At 44.9% G+C, this 19,942-nt stretch overlaps 1 protein-coding gene across 1 annotated transcript in view; it reads left to right on the top strand.

Moving 5' to 3' along the window:
• Positions 1 to 19,942, top strand: part of FAM120B (family with sequence similarity 120 member B) — a 278,632-nt gene that overhangs the window by 42,519 nt on the left and 216,171 nt on the right. The window contains exon 5 of the mRNA XM_075203367.1: positions 18,578 to 18,750. Within this exon, the coding sequence (XP_075059468.1) occupies positions 18,578 to 18,750 (173 nt within the window). The remainder of the gene's footprint in view (positions 1 to 18,577; positions 18,751 to 19,942) is intronic.

Below are 19,942 nucleotides of genomic sequence, written 5' to 3'. Positions count from 1 at the left end.
TCTTTCTCAGTGTCTTTTCTTCCTGTCTCAGCAGTGTTAGAGTGTAGTGAGTGTTTGTGATGTTATTCGAGAGGGCTTACCTGAGATTATGTCTGCAGGGCAGTTTCAGCTGGGCATGGGTGTTCACTTTGATTTAATCTTATGAGACTCCCGGGGTTGTGCACAGGAAGCGCGCGCACAGAGGACAATGCGCGCACGCTCACGCACTATAAATTGCCAGCAGCCTTGATTCTAAGTATGCTAAGACTCACTACGATGATGTCAAGAGCAGGCACCATATTAAGCAGCTGCAGCCCATTAGTAATGAGATTCATTCTTTGCTTGGTGTTGGAAGCTGCAGAAGTTGGCAGCTATTGGAAAGTGCACTATGGACCAAGAACCCGCCTCAATAAAGCTGAAGGACACCCCAAGGTAAGCCCTTAGTAAGGGGTCTTTTTTATTCCTAAGGATAGGTTACTTAGTTTCTTTCTATGTGTTTACAGTACCTCTGTGGAGCTTTTGCAGGGAAAAAGGATTGTACTGACCCATTATGTGTATCATGCACCCCGGAAACTGTAGAGAAGCCTGCCCCCCCTGAACAATTCAAGCAGTTCTTTTCATGGATGGCTAAAGCGATACAGGAGTTTCAGGCCCCAGAACAGAGAGCTACAAGGGCCAGGGTTCCTACAATAGAAGATATTGAGGAAATAAGGCCAGGGCCATCCTCCGAAACATTCAGCTCTACTCAGGAATGGGATTTGGACTCAGATGGTGAAGTTGAGGTGAAAGAGGAGCCCAGAATGTTTAATTCTAGGTGTAAGCGTTTAAATTTGTATGGATTAGCTGCAAATGTTTTAAAACGCAAAAATGGTGCTTTGAAAAACGATATATTCCACAATGCTTTGGGTTAGTGTGTGAAATATGGCTTGATTAACACAGGCAAAGTTCCATCAATGGTATTCAAACTATCACAGTTGCTAAGCATTCTTGTGCCTAACAGCCCAAGTTCCTGGGAACTGTTAGGAACCCCTCCAGCCGGCACAACACAACCCGGAATCTACTCTGCCAGTCAGGTGTTCACTGGAGCCCCTGATGGTGGGGACAGACTGGGCTGCAGACTGACAGAGGGTCGTGAAGTGTGTACCGGCTGGGGAGAACCCAGGCAAGCGGAGTAAGGTCCAAGCAGAGGTCAAGGGCCGGCAGCAGACAGCGGTATCAGTAAACAAGCTGAGGTCAGGGGTCACAGGCGGATAGCAGAAACGATAAACAGGCCAGGGATCAGGGTCACAGGATACACGAGCGAAGTCAGTTCTAAGCCAAAAGGTCATACATGGTAAATCAGACGAGGTCTCAGAAGACTAGAGCAGGAACAAGCAGGTCAGCAGACTGGAACACAGAAGCTATAACCGGCAATGAGGCAGCAGACCTCATTGCCTTAAATACACAGATGGGCCAATCAGAGCTTGCCTGCACCCCTGAGGACTAATCAGCAATCTGGCTCCAGACCAATCAGGGCTAGACCCTGTCAGACACCCACCGTTGCAGGCTAATGCCTGTAACTACAGCCCTGCATTAATTAGCCCACAGGCTTGCCTGCGCAAGCGCCCAGCAGTTCTCCTTTGCTGGGACGTGGCGCTCTCACTCTTTCTTAGCATCCCTACCATTGTCTAGGCAATGGGTGGGACGAGCCCCCGGAAGTGACGTCCCGGTCGTCATAGCGACGGCCGGGACGGAGGTAAGGAGGTCGCGGCGGCTGGGCACCGCCGCGGCTTGTAACAGTACCCCCTCCCTTGAGGAAGGGTCGAGGGACCCCGACATCCAGATTTTCTTGGATACTTCCTGAAGAACTCCTTCAAATGTTATGGGGCATGAAGTTGTCTCAGCGGAACCCAAGACCGCTCTTCTAATCCACGATTCTTCCACTGTACTAGGAAGTGCACTTGCCCCTGCACTCTTTTAGAGTCGAGGATTTTCTGAACCACAAATTTTTATGGTAAGTTCCTAATTCTCACAGAAGGCCCTGTAGGCTGGGATTGATTCGGGTATAATACTGGTTTAAGTAAGGAACAATGAAACGTGTTGGGGATTTTCAGAGAGCCAGGGATCTTCAATCTAAAAGCTACCAGATTAATCTGCTTGGTGATCATGAACGGACCAATAAATTTAGGCCCTAGCTTTTTACAAGGCTGTCTGAGCCTAACATTCCGAGTTGAAAGCCACACTTTCTGGCCAACTTTGAATGAGCAGGTGGTACGATGGCGGTCCGATTTTGTTTAGCAGACAATGAAGATTTTCTCAAGGAGGACTGAACTTTCCTCCAAATTACTTTCGGATCAGCAGCTGTGGAACGAATCTCCGGGATACCAGCAGATTTGAGAGAATATAGTGAATTAGACCTGGGATGGAAACCGAAGTTACAGTAGAACGGGGAAGTTTGAGTAGATGAGTGAGATGAGTTATTGTAGGCAAACTCTGCCCAGGGCAGCAAAGAGGACCAGTTGTCATGGAATTCTGAAGTATAACATCGGAGGAACTGTTCCAGTGACTGGTTAACCCTTTCAGTCTGCCCATTTGACTGAGGGTGGTATGCGGATGACAAACTGATCTTGATTCCAAGGAGAGTACAGAAGGATTTCCAGAATTGGGCTATGAACTGAGAACCCCGATCGGAGACGATGTCAGTAGGAAGTCCATGGAGCCGGAAGATATGTTGAATGAATAAGACGGCCAAATCCCGAGCAGTAGGCAGTTTGGTTAGTGGAATGAAATGTGACATTTTGCTGAACCGGTCTACCACGACCCAAATGGTATTGTGTCCTGCAGAAGGTGGTAGATCAACTATAAAGTCCATGGACAAGTGCGTCCATGGTTTTGCAGGAATGGCCAAAGGAACTAACTGACCTACTGGACGGGTCCTGGGGACTTTGTTTCTGGCACAAACCTCACATGACAGGACGTGACTCTTGACGTCAGCAGACAAAGATGGCCACCATACAGTACAGGAAAGGATTTCTAATGTCTTAAAGACTCCCGGATGTCCGGCAGTTTGACTATCGTGTGCTTCAGCAAGAACTGCCCTCCTCAGATGAACTGGGGCAAACAAACATCCTACTGGAGTATTATCAGGGGCTAATCTCTGAAACCTCTGTAAAGTACAGCTCAGGTCTTGGGTTAACCCAGCATGAATCATAGACAAGGGGATAATAGTTCTGGATTAGTAACCGGAGCATGGTGTGCCAGAAAGCTTCTGGACAGGGCGTCTGCACGGACATTCTTAGATCCTGGACGATATGTAATTACAAAGTTAAAACGAGTGAAGAACAGCGACCAACGAGCCTGCTGAGGGTTCAGTCATTTAGCCGACTGTATATACTGCAGATTTTTATGATCCGTTATAACGGAGATCTGGTGAATAGCGCCTTCCAACCAATGTCGCCATTCCTCGAAGGCCCATTTGATTGCCAACAGCTCTCGGTTTCCCACATCATAGTTGGCCTCCGCTGAAGAGAACTGGCGAGAGAAATAGGCACATGGATGTAAGCGATGAGTCTGGGAATCTTCTTGAGACAAGATGGCACCCGCACTGACGTCAGAGGCATCAACCTCAAGGATAAACGGTAACTTAGGATCCGGGTGTCTGAGGACCTGAGCAGACACGAAGGCGTTCTTCAGGGTTTCAAACGCAGTTATTGCCTGAGATGTCCAGTTAGCTGGGTCGCTTCCCTTGCGAGTCAAGGTGACAATAGGAGCCACAATATCCGCAAAACCGCCAACAAAACCTCCTGTAATAATTGGCGAATCCCAGGAATCTCTGGACCGCTTTGAGGTTATTCGGTTGTACCCAGTCTAGGATTGCTTGGACCTTGGTTGGGTCCATAGAGAATCCTTCCGAGGAGATAATATAACCAAGAAAGGATACCTTCTGAACCTCAAACTCACATTTTTTGAGTTTAGCATAGAGGTGATGTTTTCTCAACTTTTGTAAAACTTGTCTGACATGACCCTGGTGTACTGACAACGAGTCCGAATATATGAGGATGTCATCCAAGTAAACCACAACGAAATGTCCCAGAAACTCACAACGCACTTCATTAATTAAATCCTGAAATACTGCAGGGTCGTTACTAAGACCAAACGGCATGACCAAATATTCATAGTGGCCAGAGAGCGTATTGAATGCCGTCTTCCACTCATCACCTGCTCTAATACGTATAAGGTTATATGCACCCCGGAGAACAATTTTTGTGAAGACTGTTGCACCTCTTAGTTGATCGAACAATACAGAGATGAGAGGAAGTGGATAGGTGTTTTTGACTGTGATGAGGTTCAATCCTCTGTAGTCAATACAGGGTCTTAGCCCTCCGTCTTTTTTAGATACAAAAAAACAACCAGCTCCTACTGGAGATTTGGATGGCCTGATGAAGCCCTTTTCCAAATTTTCCTCAATATACTCCTGCATGGACTGGGTCTCGGGAGCTGAGAGGGAATACAGGCGTCCCTTAGGCAACTTGGAACCAGGTATGAGCTCGATAGCGCAGTCGAAGTCACGGTGAGGTGGTAGGGTGTCCGCCGCTCTCTTGGAAAACACGTCCCAGAAGTCGTGGTATTGTGAGGGAAGTTGCTCTGGAATAGACTGGATCACCCGCAGCGGTAGTGACAAGCAGGACTGTTCACAATAAGAACTCCAGTGGACAATTTCTCCTTTTATCCAGTCCACTACAGGGTTATGCCGGGAAAGCCATGGGTGGCCCAGGATCAAGGGCACCGATAAGCAATCAATAAGGAGGAAGGTTAATGATTCTGCATGGAGGGCTCCGATATTCAACTGTAGTGGTGGGGTCTCCCAGGAAATCTTGCCACCAGGTAACGGAGCTCCATCTAAGCCACAGACAGTAACAGCAGACTTGAGTCCTACCATTGGAATTTCAGCAGCGCGGGCGAACCCGATGTCAAGGAAATTGCCCGCAGCTCCACTGTCAATGAAGGCTTCCACGTCCATGGAACGGGTATTGAACGTGAGCTGCGCAGGGATCAATACGGCATTTTTCGGGGAGACAATCTGCAGACCTAGGTGAACTTTCCCCTCGTTCCCTAGGCATGCTCTTTTCCCGGTTTATTTGGGCAGGAACGGGAGAAATGGCCCCTTGTGCCACAATAAAGACATAGGCCTTGTGATCGTCTCCTGTCTCTTTCCTCAGGGGAAAGACGATATGCTCCTAATTGCATCGGTTCCTCACAATCCATGGAAACGGAACGAAGGCGGATGGAGGTGATGGTGTCTCCTTTTCGGTCTTCCGCTCTTTAAACCTCCTGTCAATTTTAATGGAGAGGTGCATCAGATCCTCCAGAGAAGTCGGAGACGGGTATTGCACCAAAGAATCTTTGATCTGTTCTGATAGGCCGAGACGGAACTGACTACGTAAGGCGGGGTCGTTCCATCCACTATCAGGTGACCATCTACGGAATTCAGCGCAGTATTCTTCTGCCGACCGCCGGCCTTGTTTCAAGGCCCGTAGATGAGCTTCCGCGGAGGCCACTCGATCCGGGTCATCATATAGTAGACCCAATGCCTCAAAGAAAGCGTCTACGGACTGCATGGCAGGACTGGTCTGTGGCAAAGAAAAGGCCCAGGACTGGGGGTCACCTTGTAGGAGGGAAATGATGATCCCGACTCTTTGATGCTCTGAACCGGAGGAACGGGGTCTCAACCGGAAATAGAGCTTGCAGCTCTCCCTGAAATTTCGGAACAGAGATCTATTTCCAGAGAAGCGATCCTGCAAATTCATCTTAGGTTCACAGGTGGAACTTGGAGTGGGTTGAGAAGTTTTTGCGGCTTCTTCTTGAACAGACAAACGCTCAGCCAATCCCTGGATCACCTGATGCAAAGACTCAACATGGGCTGCTAAGGCTTGTGCCGGAGACGGTGCGGATCCGCTTCCATCCATCGCAATCTCGTTCTGGTTAATTTATGACCAATCTTTGGTTGGTCAGATGAACTACCCTGACCAGCCTAGTGAATCAGTATGGGCTTAATCTTGGTAAATGTGTATGTATGCATATATTGTAATTTAAGATGCACTGCACATTCTATGTATGACTATGTACATTTATATTAAGTGTGTTAAGGACACTTGATATAATTTAGATATGCTAATCTAGTGATTTATTTCCCCTTATGAAATATTATTACATGTTGAGTTCAGGTAATCATCAAGATTTTTTTTCCCACAGAGATCTATATAAGTAATTAACAGAATTATTTAAACTGTTTTCCTGGCCTCTTACTCTAATTCATAGTACTAATCCCCTAAAGGTGACAGAGAAGCAATTGGTGTCTTAATTCCCTTTATAAACAACCTTTCCATTAAACCGTAATTGTTTGTTTTACCACTCCATTGAGTACAGAAGATGGACCGAATTTGCAATTTCTGTTTGTTTTCTAACTATCTTTCAGTTTTGCTTACCTTACCATAGAGAATGTATCATTATATACAATACAAATAATGTATACAGTATGCCCAGGTTTACTTTAAATTAAAAGGGTAGTCAGTGAAATTTAAACTTTCAATTGCAGTGACCTACTGTCAGGAACCCCTCCAGCCAGCACAACAACACCCGGAGTCTGCTCTGGAAGTCTGGTATTCACTGGAGCCCCTCGTGGTGGGGACAGACTTGGCCGCAGACCAACAGAGGGTCGTGTGATGTGTACCAGCTGTGGAGAACCCAGGAGCAGAGGGTTATGGCAGACAGCGTATCCAAAGAACAGGCCAAGGTCAGGGGTCACTTGCTTAGATAGAATCGTCAGAAAACACACCAAGGATTGGGGTCACGAGCAAATCAGCAGTATCAGAGGTTCAAGCTAGAAGGTCAAGGGCACAGGCAAAATGACAAGTCCAAGGTACAGGCAGGGGTCATACATGGCAAACGGAGGTCCAAAGGTTAACACCAACAGTACAGCAGCAGGCAGCAATACAGAAGTCTGGAAGCTATAAGCGGCAGGGAGGCTAAGCCTTAAATACAGAAATGGACCAATGAGAGCCTAGCTCTCTAATTACACTCAGGCTGGCCCCATGATTAAATAAATTAGCCCGCAGGCTTGCCTAAGTTTTGCGCGCCCCATAGTGCCGGGACGCTACAGCAACGGTCGGCTGGCCCCCGGAAGTGACGTTCCGGTCGTCATAGCAACGGACGGGACGCAGGTAGGAGAGTCGGGGCGGCTAGGCACCGCCGCAGCTCGTAACAGTACCCCCCCCCCCTTAAGGAGGGGTCAATGAACATCCAGGTTTTCCAGGGAATTGTTTGAAGAATTCCCCAACGAGTTTGCGGGCGTGCAGGCGTCTCCACGGAATCCAAGATCTTTCCTCCGGGCCACGATCTTTCCACTGAACTAAGAAATGGATTTGCCCCTGGACCTTTTTGGAGTCCAGAATCTTCTCCACCAAGAATTTCTTGTGACCTTCCGGAATGACAGGCTGAAATTTTCGTAAGTAACGGAGCCTGGACTTGCGTGCAGGGATAGCAGGCTTCAGGAGAGAACGATGGAAAGTATTCGGCATCCTAAGGAGGAAACTTTAGCCTAAAGGCGACAGGATTGACCTGTTTGGTGATCAGGAATGGGCCAATAAATCTAGGGCTCAGTTTTTTGCAGGGCTGTTTGAGCTTGATATTGCGGGTGGATAACCAGGCTTTTTGCCCCACTTTAAACGAACAGTCCTTCCGATGACGGTCTGCAAATTTTTTAGACTGGAAAGAGGCCCGAACTAATGCAGTATGCATTTTTTTCCAAACAGATTTGAGGTATGAAGCCGTAGAACGGACCTCCGGAAGGCCAGAGGAGTTGAGCAGGGACAAGGAATTGGATCTTGGATGGAAGCCAAAGTTACAGAAAAACGGAGAGGTTTGGGTGGAGGAATGAGATGTGTTATTATATGCGAACTCAGCCCACGGAAGCAATGATGACCAATTGTCTTGAAACTCTGTAGTGTAGAAACTAAGAAACTGTTCCAATGATTGGTTCACTCTTTCAGTCTGCCCATTGGATTGAGGATGATAGGCTGAGGAGAGAATGATGTTAATCCCCAGAAGACTACAGAAGGACTTCCAGAACCGGGCAACAAATTGGGAACCCCGGTCCGAAACAATATCAGTGGGTAGGCCATGGAGACGAAAGACATGCTGTACAAATAGCACAGCCAGATCCTGAGTACTAGGGAGCTTGGTCATTGGAACAAAATGGGACATTTTACTGAAACGGTCCACTATTACCCAAATTTTGTTGTTTCCTGAGGAATATGGCAGATCGACGATAAAATCCATTGATAGATGTGTCCAGGGTTTCATAGGCGTAGATAAAGGCATAAGTGGACCTGAAGGAGAGATCCTGGAGGTTTTATTTTTTGCGCAATCTTCACAAGTGTGGACAAAGCTCTCAACATCCGAGGAGAGTGAAGGCCACCATACTGAATGTGTAAGGATTTCTAGGGTTTTAGAGATACCCGGATGCCCGGCAGATTTATTCTCATGGACCTCAGTGAGGACAGCTCTATGAAGATGCATCGGCGCAGGTGTTTCATCAGGGGCAATCTTCTGAAATTGACGTATGGTGTTTCCTAAGTCTTGGGTCAACCCAGCGTGAATGATAGAAGCCGGAATTATAGGTGGTGGTTCACCCGTGGGTAATTGATGAGGTAGAAAGCTCCTGGACAAAGCATCTGCCTTGGTATTCTTAGAACCAGGTCTGTAGGTTAGGACAAAATTGAAACGGGTAAAGAATAAGGCCCATCGAGTTTGTCTGGAGTTTATAACCGTTTGACAGACTCAATGTACAACAGGTTTTTATGATCAGTGAAGACTGAAATTGTATGAACTGCTCCCTCAAGCCAGTGACGCCACTACTCGAACGCCCACTTGATTGCCAGGAGTTCCCGATTGCCCACATCGTAGTTGACTTCGGCAGCCGAAAACTTGCGTGAAAAGGAGGCACATGGATGCACTTTATGATCACTGGGTCCCTCTGGGATAAGAGAGCACCAGCGCCTACTTCCGAGGCATCCACCTCCAGGATAAATGGCAACTGCAGATTAGGATGCTTGAAGACCGGAGCAGTAGTGAACGCATTCTTAAGAACTTCGATGATGCAATGGCCTCCGGTGACCATTTACAGGCATCCGCCCCTTTGCTGGTAAGAGCAGTGATGGGAGCCACTAGATCAGAAAAACCCTGAATGAATCTCCGATAGTAATTTGCGAAGCCCAGGAATCTTTGGATCTCTTTCAGATTCGTGGGACGTACCCACTCCAGGATGGCTTGGACTTTACTAGGATCCATAGAGAATCCATCGGGAGAAATTACATGTCCTATGAATGACACTTTCTTGACATCGAATTCGCAATTTTGAAGTTTGGCGAAGAGATGATGCTCTCTGAGTTTAAGCAGAACCTGTTTGACATGATCACAATGTTGAGGGAGAGACTGAGAATATATCAGGATGTCGTCCAGATATACTACCACGAAATGACCCAGGAACTCACGGAGGACCTCGTTATTGAGATCCTGGAAGACTGCAGGCGCATTACACAGGCCGAAGGGCATGACCAAATACTCATAATGGCCAGATTGAGTGTTGAAGGCCGTCTTCCACTCATCACCCTCCCTGATGCGTATGAGATTGTAGGCGCCACAAATATCAATCTTGGTGTATATGGTAGCATCCCTCAGCTGGTCAAACAGGATAGAGATGAGCGGGAGCGGATATGTGTTTTTGATGGTGATCTTGTTCAGATCGCGAAAGTCGATGCACGGGCGTAGACTACCTTCCTTTTTGGACACGAAAAAAACCCCTGCTCCTACAGGAGACTTTGAAGGTCTGATGAACCCTTTCTGCAAGTTTTCCTCCACATAATCTTGCATTGCCTTAGTCTCAGGGCCAGAAAGGGAGTATAACCTTCCTTTGGGCAACTTGGATCCTGAAAGTAAATCAATGGCACAATCAAAGTCTCTATGCGGAGGTAAAGAATCAGCCGCCTTCTTGGAAAACACGTCCTGGAATTCACGATACGCAGAAGGCAGTTGACCCGGTAGCGGCTGCAGGAGCCGAAGAGACATGGCCAAACAATTTTGAGAACAGTGCGTACTCCAACGAGTAATTTCTCCCAGATTCCAGTCGCAGGATTATGGAGGTGGAGCCAGGGATGACCCAGAATTAGTGGAACGGAAGGGCAATCAATGAGGAGAAGAGACAGGGTCTCGGAATGAAGAGACCCAACTGTAAGTTGTAATGACGGAGTCGTGAAGGAAATCCTGCCTCCGGGTAAGGGACCCCCATCCAAACCACAGACAGTGATAGCGGAATTCATTTTCATGAAAGGTATTCCAATGGACTTGGCAAAACTGATATCCAGAAAGTTGCCTGCGGCACCGCTATCAATAAATGCTGAATGACAGAGGAGTGTGATCCACAGGAAAGATGAGCGGGAACTAATAATGCATTTGTGGAAGAAATGAACTGCAGACCTAGATGAATCTCTTCCACCTTCTCTAGGCCTGATCTTTTCCCGACTTGTTGGGACAGGAGCGCAGAAGATGACATTTGGTTCCACAATAAAGGCAGAGGCTAAGGTGCGTCTCCTAGTTTTCTCTTCCTGGGAGAGGCGATAGGCGCCTAGCTGCATAGGTTCCGCAGCTTCCATATTAGAAAGAGGCACAGAAAGGAATATACTGGGAGTGGGTGCTTCCTTCTCAGCTCTTCTTTCCTTGAGGCGTCTATCAATTTTGATTGTGAGCTGCATAAGTCCCTCCAGGAAAGTAGGTGAAGGGTACTGTACCAGGGAATCCTTTATTTGCTCTGATAACCGTAAACAGAACTGGCTGCGTAAAGCTGGGTCATTCCACTCAGTGTCAGGGGACCAGCGCCGGAATTCGGCAGCGTATTCTTCTGCAGAACGTAGGCCTTGTTTTAGGGATCTGAGGTGGGCTTCAGTGGAAGCTACCCAATCCGGGTCATCATATAGAAGGCCTAGGGCTTCGAAAAAAGAATAAAATAATCAACAGACCTCAGCAAAGGACTGTCGGAAGGCAAGCTGAAGGCCCAGGACTGCGGGTCCCCCTGAAGCAACGAAATCACTATACCCACTCTTTGATGTTCAGAGCCGGAGGAGCGGGGTTGGAGATGGAAGTAAAGTTTACAACTCTCCTTAAAGTTACGGAAGAGACTTCTGTCCCCAGAGAATCGATCCAGCAAGTTCAGCTTGGGCTCCACGGCAGGAGCTGACGGGTTTTGCTGGACTTGGGCTTGCGCGGCTCCGGTGGCCTCTTCCTGAGCAGACAGACGTTGAACCAGATTCTGGACCACTTGTGAGATGGATTGGATCTGACCTGCCAGAACTTGGGCTGGCGAAAGGTTCGCCCCGTTATCATCCATGGAAGCGAATTCTCCAAAGATTAATGGCCGGTTATAATGTCAAAAACCCCTCCAGCCAGCTCAACAACAGCCGGAGTCTGCTCTGGAAGTCTGGTGTTCACTGGAGCCCCTAGTGGTGGGGACAGACTTGGCCACAGACTAACAGAGGGTCGTGTGATGTGTACTAGCTGTGGAGAACCCAGGAGCAGAGGGTTATGGCAGACAGCGTATCCAAAGAACAGGCCGAGGTCAGGGGTCACTTGCTAGATAGAATCGTCAGAAAACACGCCAGGGGTCGGGGTCACGAGCAAATCTGCAGTATCAGAGGTTCAAGCCCGAAGGTCAAGGGCACAGGCAAAAAGACAAGTCCAAGGTACAGGCAGGGGTCATACACGGCAAATGGAGGTCCAAAGGTTAACACCAACAGTACAGCAGCAGGCAGCAACACAGAAGTCTGGAAGCTATAACCGGCACGGAGGCTAAGCCCTCCCTGCCTTAAATACAGAAATGGACCAATGAGAGCCTAGCTCTCTAATTACACTCAGGCTGGCCCCATGATTAAATAAATTAGCCCGCAGGCTTGCCTAAGTATTGCGACGCGCCCGGCTGCCCCATAATGCCGGGACGCGGCGCTGATCTGAAAAGCGTCCGACCGTTGCTACGGCAACGGACGGCTGGCCCCCGGAAGTGACGTCGCTATGACGACCGGGACGCAGGTAGGAGAGTCACGGCGGCTGCCGCGGCTCGTAACACCTACAAATAGTTAAGATATTTATTTTTTGTGGTTGTTTATTTATCTCCCTATTCACTTTGCACATGCATAATGGCTCAAAAACCCTACTTGTCATCTGTCTGATGTACTATGGTGGGTCACTGTGGAATGGAAAGACACTCCGAGAATAGACATTGTTCTTAGTCATGATAAATTGCTGCACTATTTACACTATATTGTCATACCTGGAAACTTAAAAATGTCCTGACCCTTATTGAAAATTGACAATCACTTTCTGTGTAATGTGCTGTGACTTGTTTTTAACCAGTCTATAAATATAGCCTTTTTTTTCTTTAAGAAAACATGAAATATATTAGCGTTTTTGTAAATGCTATTGAAGTTGACCTATTGGAATAAACTGCATAATTAACATGGCAATTCAAATACTGCATCCATTATTGCTAATTTTTAACTTAGTGTATATTTATATCTATAAGGTTTTCATGCATTTTGTAAAATACAAATAAAATAACAGATAATTTAAGCAAATTACTTTCAATGGTTTTGTTTATATAATGATGCTGCAGTTCACGAAGTATTGTAATGCGTTATTATTATTATTATCATTTATTTGTTAGGCGCCACAAGGTTTCCGCAGCGCCGTACATAGTACAAACAGTAGACCATACAGGGTTAAACAGTACAGAACGATAAACACAAAGTACCAATGCTTCAGTAACTCCGGGACAGCCATATGGAGTAAGGACAGAGCAGAAGAATAGATATGGAGACACGAGGGAAGAGGGGCCCTGCTTATAAGAGCTTACATCCTAAGGGAGGGTGGACAAATTAGACACGAGAGGGAGCTGGTGATGCCAGGGGAGAGAAGAAGGGGCCAGGGGAGAGAGGGAATAGCGAGCAGAGTAGATGAGGGGTTAAGTGGATGGCGTTATATGAAATGTAACATGCTGAACGTTTTCAAGTATTATTGAATTGTCAATGTATCCAATGATGCAAAGTTTACCTAAGAGGGCAACACTGGGATCATGAGTTTGATTCCTGACCATGGCCTTATCTGTGTGGAGTTTGTATGTTCTCCCCGTGTTTGCGTGGGTTTCTTCCGGGTGCTCCGGTTTCCTCCCACAATCCAAAAATATACTGGTAGGTTAATTGGCTGCTATTAAATTGCCCTTAGTCTCTCTTGGACTGTGCGTGTATGTTAGGGGTTTTAGATTGTAAGCTCCAGTGGGGCAGGGACTGATGTGAGTGAGTTCTCTGTACAGTGCTGAGGAATTAGTGACACTATATAAATAAATAGAAGAGGATGATAAGAGTCATTGGCAAATATAGTCTTCCAACAGAGTTGATATCAATTAAACACTCTTGATATTTCCAACAGGTTTTCACATAAAGTTTTCGTATACTAACCTGCAGTGGTGATTAGATGAGTTCATCTTTATTGTTGGTTTATGACCAACATTACAGACTGCATGACTACATAACCTTGCACACACTAATGCAGCAGTTACAAACCTACAACTCTTTGCACTTTTAAATGTGGCTCCCGGCTGGAAACAGACCGCAGTGTGCTGCTCTGGGGAGCCAGCAAATACCAAAGTTGGCTGCTCCCAATTAACTGACGTGGAGCAGCTGACTTCCACATGAACCTCCTCTGAATAATGCAGCTCATCTGATCGGGGAAGGAGAGAGTGTAGTGCGCTCACCCACCTTCCTCTGCGCAGACTCCAGCTGTAAAGTTGAGGTTGTGTGAGAAGTCTGTAAGAGGTATGTGTTGAAATCTGGTGGTATGTGGGGAGATCGGATAACGTGGGGAAGTGTGATAGGCAGGACTGGTGATGTGAGGAGGCTAATGGGCATATAAGGGGAATGTGGAGAGGTCTGATGGACATGTGGGGAGATTTGATGGCATATAGGGAGGCCGATGGGCATGTCGGTAGACAGTTGGGCATATAAGGAAGCTGATAGGCGTGTGAAGAGGTCTGATGCCATGTGGGGATTCCTGATGGGCATGTACGGGCACGTGGTATGTTTGAGGACCATGTTGGTCATTAAAGAGGAGTTCCCTCCACAGCGAATGTCCATCGGGTAGCATCATCGTTATTAGTAGTCCTTTCAACCCTCCTCCATCAGACACACCAGCAAAATAAGAACTGTGCTGATTTAACGATTGTTGTCTGATATTTTTACGCCCCCTCTCAGCTTGGTGGTGCTAGACACGCCATTCCGCAGCACAACACAGTGTATTCTTCTCTCGATGGAAGCACACCCTAATGAAATGGGCTGTGCATGGCTACGCATGACTGTTCGTGCATATCAACATGGGGAGCATGAGCCTGGGGAGCCATCAGTACATTACTGAATTGCTGTGGGAGGAATTCCCCGATGACTGTATACAATCAGTACTGTCGCTTCTGGGTTAATCATTGTAAAGATGGCCACATGCAATTGGAATGATACTACAGAGTAAATGCCCTCAAAAGGAGATGGATGCCTGATAATCGTCCTGTGTGTCCTCTGACAACTGGTAGCCACACTAACAGGCCCCAGTGAAGCTTGAAGAGATCATGGGCATTATTTAGCAAGCATAACTTTTCGCCTTTAATGAAATTGCCATTTTAAATCCTGCTGGGAAAATCAGTGGTAATTTCCAATTTTTTTAAAAAAAATGCTTGATAAATAATGTCCCTTGTCTGCGTGCTGCACTCCCACATTTTCTCCAAATTGGCCAACATGTGTGTGGGCAAAATGGACACTGATTCTGTTGCTTAGGTTTAGCCACATATTCTGCAATAGAATCTGTGCAATGTGCAGATCCATGGGGTGGGGGAGGGGTCTGTTTGAGGTTGGTGCAATGTTAGTGCCTACCAGGAATGTGTAATGTGCCTGTATTTCTAAAGCATTTACAGTATGCCTTGCTATAAGGTCAATAGGGGCTATATGGAATCTGTATGGCAAAGGTAGTTATGTGCAAAGTGGCCTCTGCAATGTGCCTGACAATGGGCTCTGTTCAAAAGAGTCTCACCATGCAGTGTGTGTCTTAGTGTGGTCTGTATAGGGTCTGTACAATATGCCTGACAATAAAGTTTGTCCAATAGCGTCTGTACACTGTGTCTTTCACAGGGCTCTGTACAATATAGCATACTTTCCAACTCTCCCAGAATGTCCGGGAGACTCCCGCATGTTGCGTGAGTCTCACGGACTCCCTGGAGAGTGTGGCAATCTCCCGGATCTGCCCACTTCACTGCCCACTAGGTCCAAAACGCAGTGATTCATGAATCGCGGCGTTTGGCCCCGGCCCCGCTGTAAAATGACACATTTTGCGTCATTACGTCACGGGGGCGGGAGCAAAATGATGCGATTTTCGTAGCCCTGCCCCCTGCACGCTCACCTTCCCCTGCAGGCTCCCGGATCATACTTGCCATAAGTTGGCAAGTATGCAATGTAGTCTACAATAGGGTCTGCATGACATATAAGCCTATCAATCAATAGTAGACTCTTAAAGGCATTCACCAAAAATGGAATGCCTGTACCCTATAATCATTAAGAGCACTTGGTGTATGAGGAAATATATTTGGTAAACTGACCTTAACATTTACAAGAAAATCCATAAACATTAATATTGTTGTTTACATTTAACATACTATTATGGTTTATAACTATTTCTCAGGATTTCATGTATTTTTAGTACTAAAATAGCTTTAGTCTTTTTAATGGACATTGTAAAGCAGTGTAATCATTGTTCTTAATTTGTAATGCGTAATGAATGTCCTGTGTTATACTAAAATGATGTGCACTTTACCTACCGTATTTTATCTATTTTAACAAATCTGATCAGAAGTAATACTACTTTAGAAATAGGATCTGTGTACTTAAGTGATCTCTTATACATGTTTGGTTGATGTTCTTTTTTTTCTGTGATCTCTTTTTTCTATGTACTAACCAGAAGAGATGTTAGCGACTGTGACTGTGGCTTTGATTAGTAGCCCAGACCACTAAAATTGCTAGATGGCTGTGTAAACATTGCTACAGCATGGCTACTTACATGTTATTGCTACAATATAGACAGAAGAGGGTTGGCCAGTGTCCATAATTATCATAATTTGTCACTAAAATGCTTTCCCATGTTTTACTGTATTGCCTGAATGTCTGTTCAGTGCTGCCGGTGGAATTATAGCTGAAAAGTCAAACAAACGTGTAAATAGTGACGTATAAAAAAAGATATGAAATAAGTGACTAAAAATTCAAGCGCTAATAGTGTTGATTTACTACCGAAAAAACTGTGTGTAATTAGAGGAACATAGTCATCTCTAAACAAAGTAAATCAAACTTGACCTAATAATCATGTAACAGCCGTATATAAAGGGGGGAATTCAGGTGTCCGTGTTACTTGCAAAAGTAGCACGGCGTTGAAACTATCACCGTTATTACGGTAATAGTGCGCGTAATTAACGTTATTACGGTACCTTTAATGCCGGCTTTCAGCTGACATCTCAGGGAGCTGCCAGCTGAAATCTGGCTTAGATTTACCGTAAGAACGGTAATAGTTTTAACGCCGTGATACTTTTGCAAGTAACACAGACAATTGAATTCCCCCCAATGAGTGATAAAAATGAAAATACTTATATTTGTGACCGAAGGTGTATCCTCTTCTCTTCATTTTAATTTGTGCATTCACAAATGAATAAACATATGTGAAAGAAAAAAAATAAACAAACATAGCGTAATACTGTATAAACAGCATATAATAATCCACTTAAAAAGGGCTTGAGTTCTTGGTGATGATATTCTAAATACTTCTGGGGTACCTTCCCCCTAAGGAAGGGCTATGTATAAAAAAGAATCAACAATTTATAATCTGTAAATTCACACAATAAGAGGCGGTTCAATTAGCTTTGACGTTCCATAGTAGCATCACGTGTTGCTTAGTTGATGATCTTTGGTTGTATAGAGTTTGTGCAAAAACGATCAAAGTTTTCATTCCCATTATTACCAGTTATACGCGCATAAACAAAGGTTGCTTGAATCAGCCCCTAAGTGCGCTACATAAAAAAATAACATTGATTTTGCATGAAAAAAAATCCTCTAGTAGGAAATGAATTTCATATTAAATTACTGAATTTAATATTAGATTGCAGAACCTCATGATAGACATTGACTTACACATCAATAATTTGCAAAACTGCTGACTCGCAATGCAAAATTTTTTATGATTTTAGTACGCCAAGATGGCAGCATTTGCACTTGCTGATGGACAATGTTCCCTGCCAAGTATTTTGTAAACCATGCAAAAACAAGATTTATTTCTTTTTGAGTGAGATTATGAAAACTAAATAAAGGGGTGCATAGTGCACATGTTTATGACTTTTCCTTGATTTTCAGAATGGTGTACAGCAATTACTAGGCATTTTATATTTTGCAAAAGCATTTTTTTTTTTTTTTTTAAACTTGAGGTGTATTGTATTTCACTTATTTGGACGAGTGAGCAAGAGTGAATTGTAGATTTGTTGATTCAAACTGCAAGTTGCTACATTTTGCGAGATTAGCAAATTTGGACATATTGGTTTGAAAATAATTTATTTACCATTCATTATTTGTATTCCCAAGGTATCCATGAATGATTTTTGTAGTCCTTTAATCTATGACAAGCAAAGAAAAAAATTGGGTTTTATTTTCTTCATTTTCCTATTCATTAGGCCTATTGTTTGTGAGTGCTGAAATTTACTAGCATATCTAGCCTAATAATAAATATCCTTTTATAAGCACTTGATGTCCACTGTCATGGAGTCTTTTGTTAACTTTAATCCTTTGTTTCTGTTCCTGAGTGTTATGTGTTAGTCCATGACAGTAAAAAGCCCTGTGCCTTCAGCTTGCATTCCTTAGAGACAGGAGCCTTGCACAAGTTCAGTGCTATTCCTGGGCAGACATTTGGCCCAAGCCTGCCCCATGAATGGAACTGAACTAACACCAGCTATTCCAGACCTAAAAATAAATAAACGCGCATATTTAGCCTGTTTTGAGAGTAGAGTTACTTTACTTGCAGGATGGTGTTCAATTGTTAGCAAAGGTGACATACTTTGTGCTCACATGCAAAAGAATGTTTGTATATCCCTCCATGTTGCCTTTCAACTCCTAACAACACCGAACAGTCATTAGAAACAATACATTTTGTTGAAATATGAATTAAAAATATTCGATTTCAGTACATTTAAATTAATTAAATCTGTTTTTAGAAAAAACGATAAAGCTAGTTGTCAGGTTTTTTTCGATTTGCATTGGTCATTCTTCTGCCAGCCCATATGCACCCATAAACATGTGTATTGAGGATCATGTGCGGTTGACAGAAGTTGAACATAGATTAAACTTTTATGTGTTATGATTGTCTTCAGTCTACTTTTTTAATCAAAGTAAAGGTATTTATTTAGATGTTGCAAGAATTAGTGTTGACGGCTTCTGTTTTTTATGTGTAGGTGGGACGCCAACTGCCAGGAGCCTCTGGTTCTCTGAAGATCCTGACATTCAGAGACAACGGTTCTATACATGCATGGCATGTTTCCATGTAGAAAAATGGACAGAGGAACTTAGAGGCCTTGGTAGCCATCTTGCTGCTACAAGTTGCCTGCTTATATATATTGCAATACAGGTAATGTTGAAATTTTTAATTTTGTCTTGTTATTTGTTATTCTGGAAATTTGTATCCAGCAACTGTATTCCTGTCACTATCTTGGTACAAATGCTTTGAGATAGACCATACTTACCAACTTTACAATGTTGGTATCCGGGAGCCTGCGAGGGAGGTGGGCGTCATTGGGGGCGGGCCTCCAACATCCGTGTCATTTTGGACCCGCCCCCGTGATGGCATGACGCAAAATGCGTCATTTGACAGTGGGGGGCGGGGCCAAATGCCGCGATTCACCAGGAATCGCGGCGTTTGTGACCTAATTCTGCCCACAAGTGGGCAGATCCAGGATTTTGCCACACTCGCCCGGGAGTCCGGGAGACTCTCTCAAAATGCGGGAGTCTCCCGGACATTCCGGGAGAGTTGGCAAGTATGAGATAGACTAGTTGTAGTATAATAATTTATAAGATGCGCATGCTGCACATTTGTCGGGTTTGCCATTGCTTGCTTAAAGATCACTCAGCTGTATGTGAAATTACTTGCTGTCATATACAAAATGAACGCATTAAAAATGTAAGACTCTTCTTTAAGGGCATAGCCTAGCAAATGTGTTTCTGCTTTCACATAATCTCTTATTTTCATAAATACCTGAAAAGCAAGTAAAGCCACCATTTAAAAGGAATGTGATATATATAAATGTGTGTGTGTGTAAATATATATTACTGAGCTCAATAATATACAATAAATAACTGAAGTGTTTATACTTAACTAGATATGACCACCATAATCTCTTTCACTCCTCTCCACCTCCATGTTATGAGGGAGGTGATTTTCTAAGTATCTAACGCTAACTATCTGGCAGAGTGACAGCTCTGTAGACTTTTTCATTTAAGGTAGCTCGCAATTTTGCAGCAGAAATGTAAGCATAATCTTACAACCACAAAATTGCAGCTTTACTTGTGTACTTTGAAATGCACAAAACTTAAAAACACGAACTGTCATTTGGTGCACTCTGACGGAGAGACTGGATGAAAGCACTCGCTGTGCGCTACATTAACCGGCTGGAAGAAACATCAGGGGGTAAATGTATGAATCTCCGGATTCTTCATCTCCGGCGTGTTCAGCCTCTTCAGCGCTTAAATTTAAAGCGGCGCTGCATTGTAAAGGGAAGTTTACAATCCGGAGATTCATACATTTACCCCCAGGTGATATCCAC

This window comes from Mixophyes fleayi, chromosome 3 (assembly GCF_038048845.1).
Source record: "Mixophyes fleayi isolate aMixFle1 chromosome 3, aMixFle1.hap1, whole genome shotgun sequence".
Taxonomy (NCBI): Eukaryota; Metazoa; Chordata; class Amphibia; order Anura; family Limnodynastidae; genus Mixophyes; species Mixophyes fleayi.
This window is presented reverse-complemented; position numbering and strand designations above follow the sequence as displayed.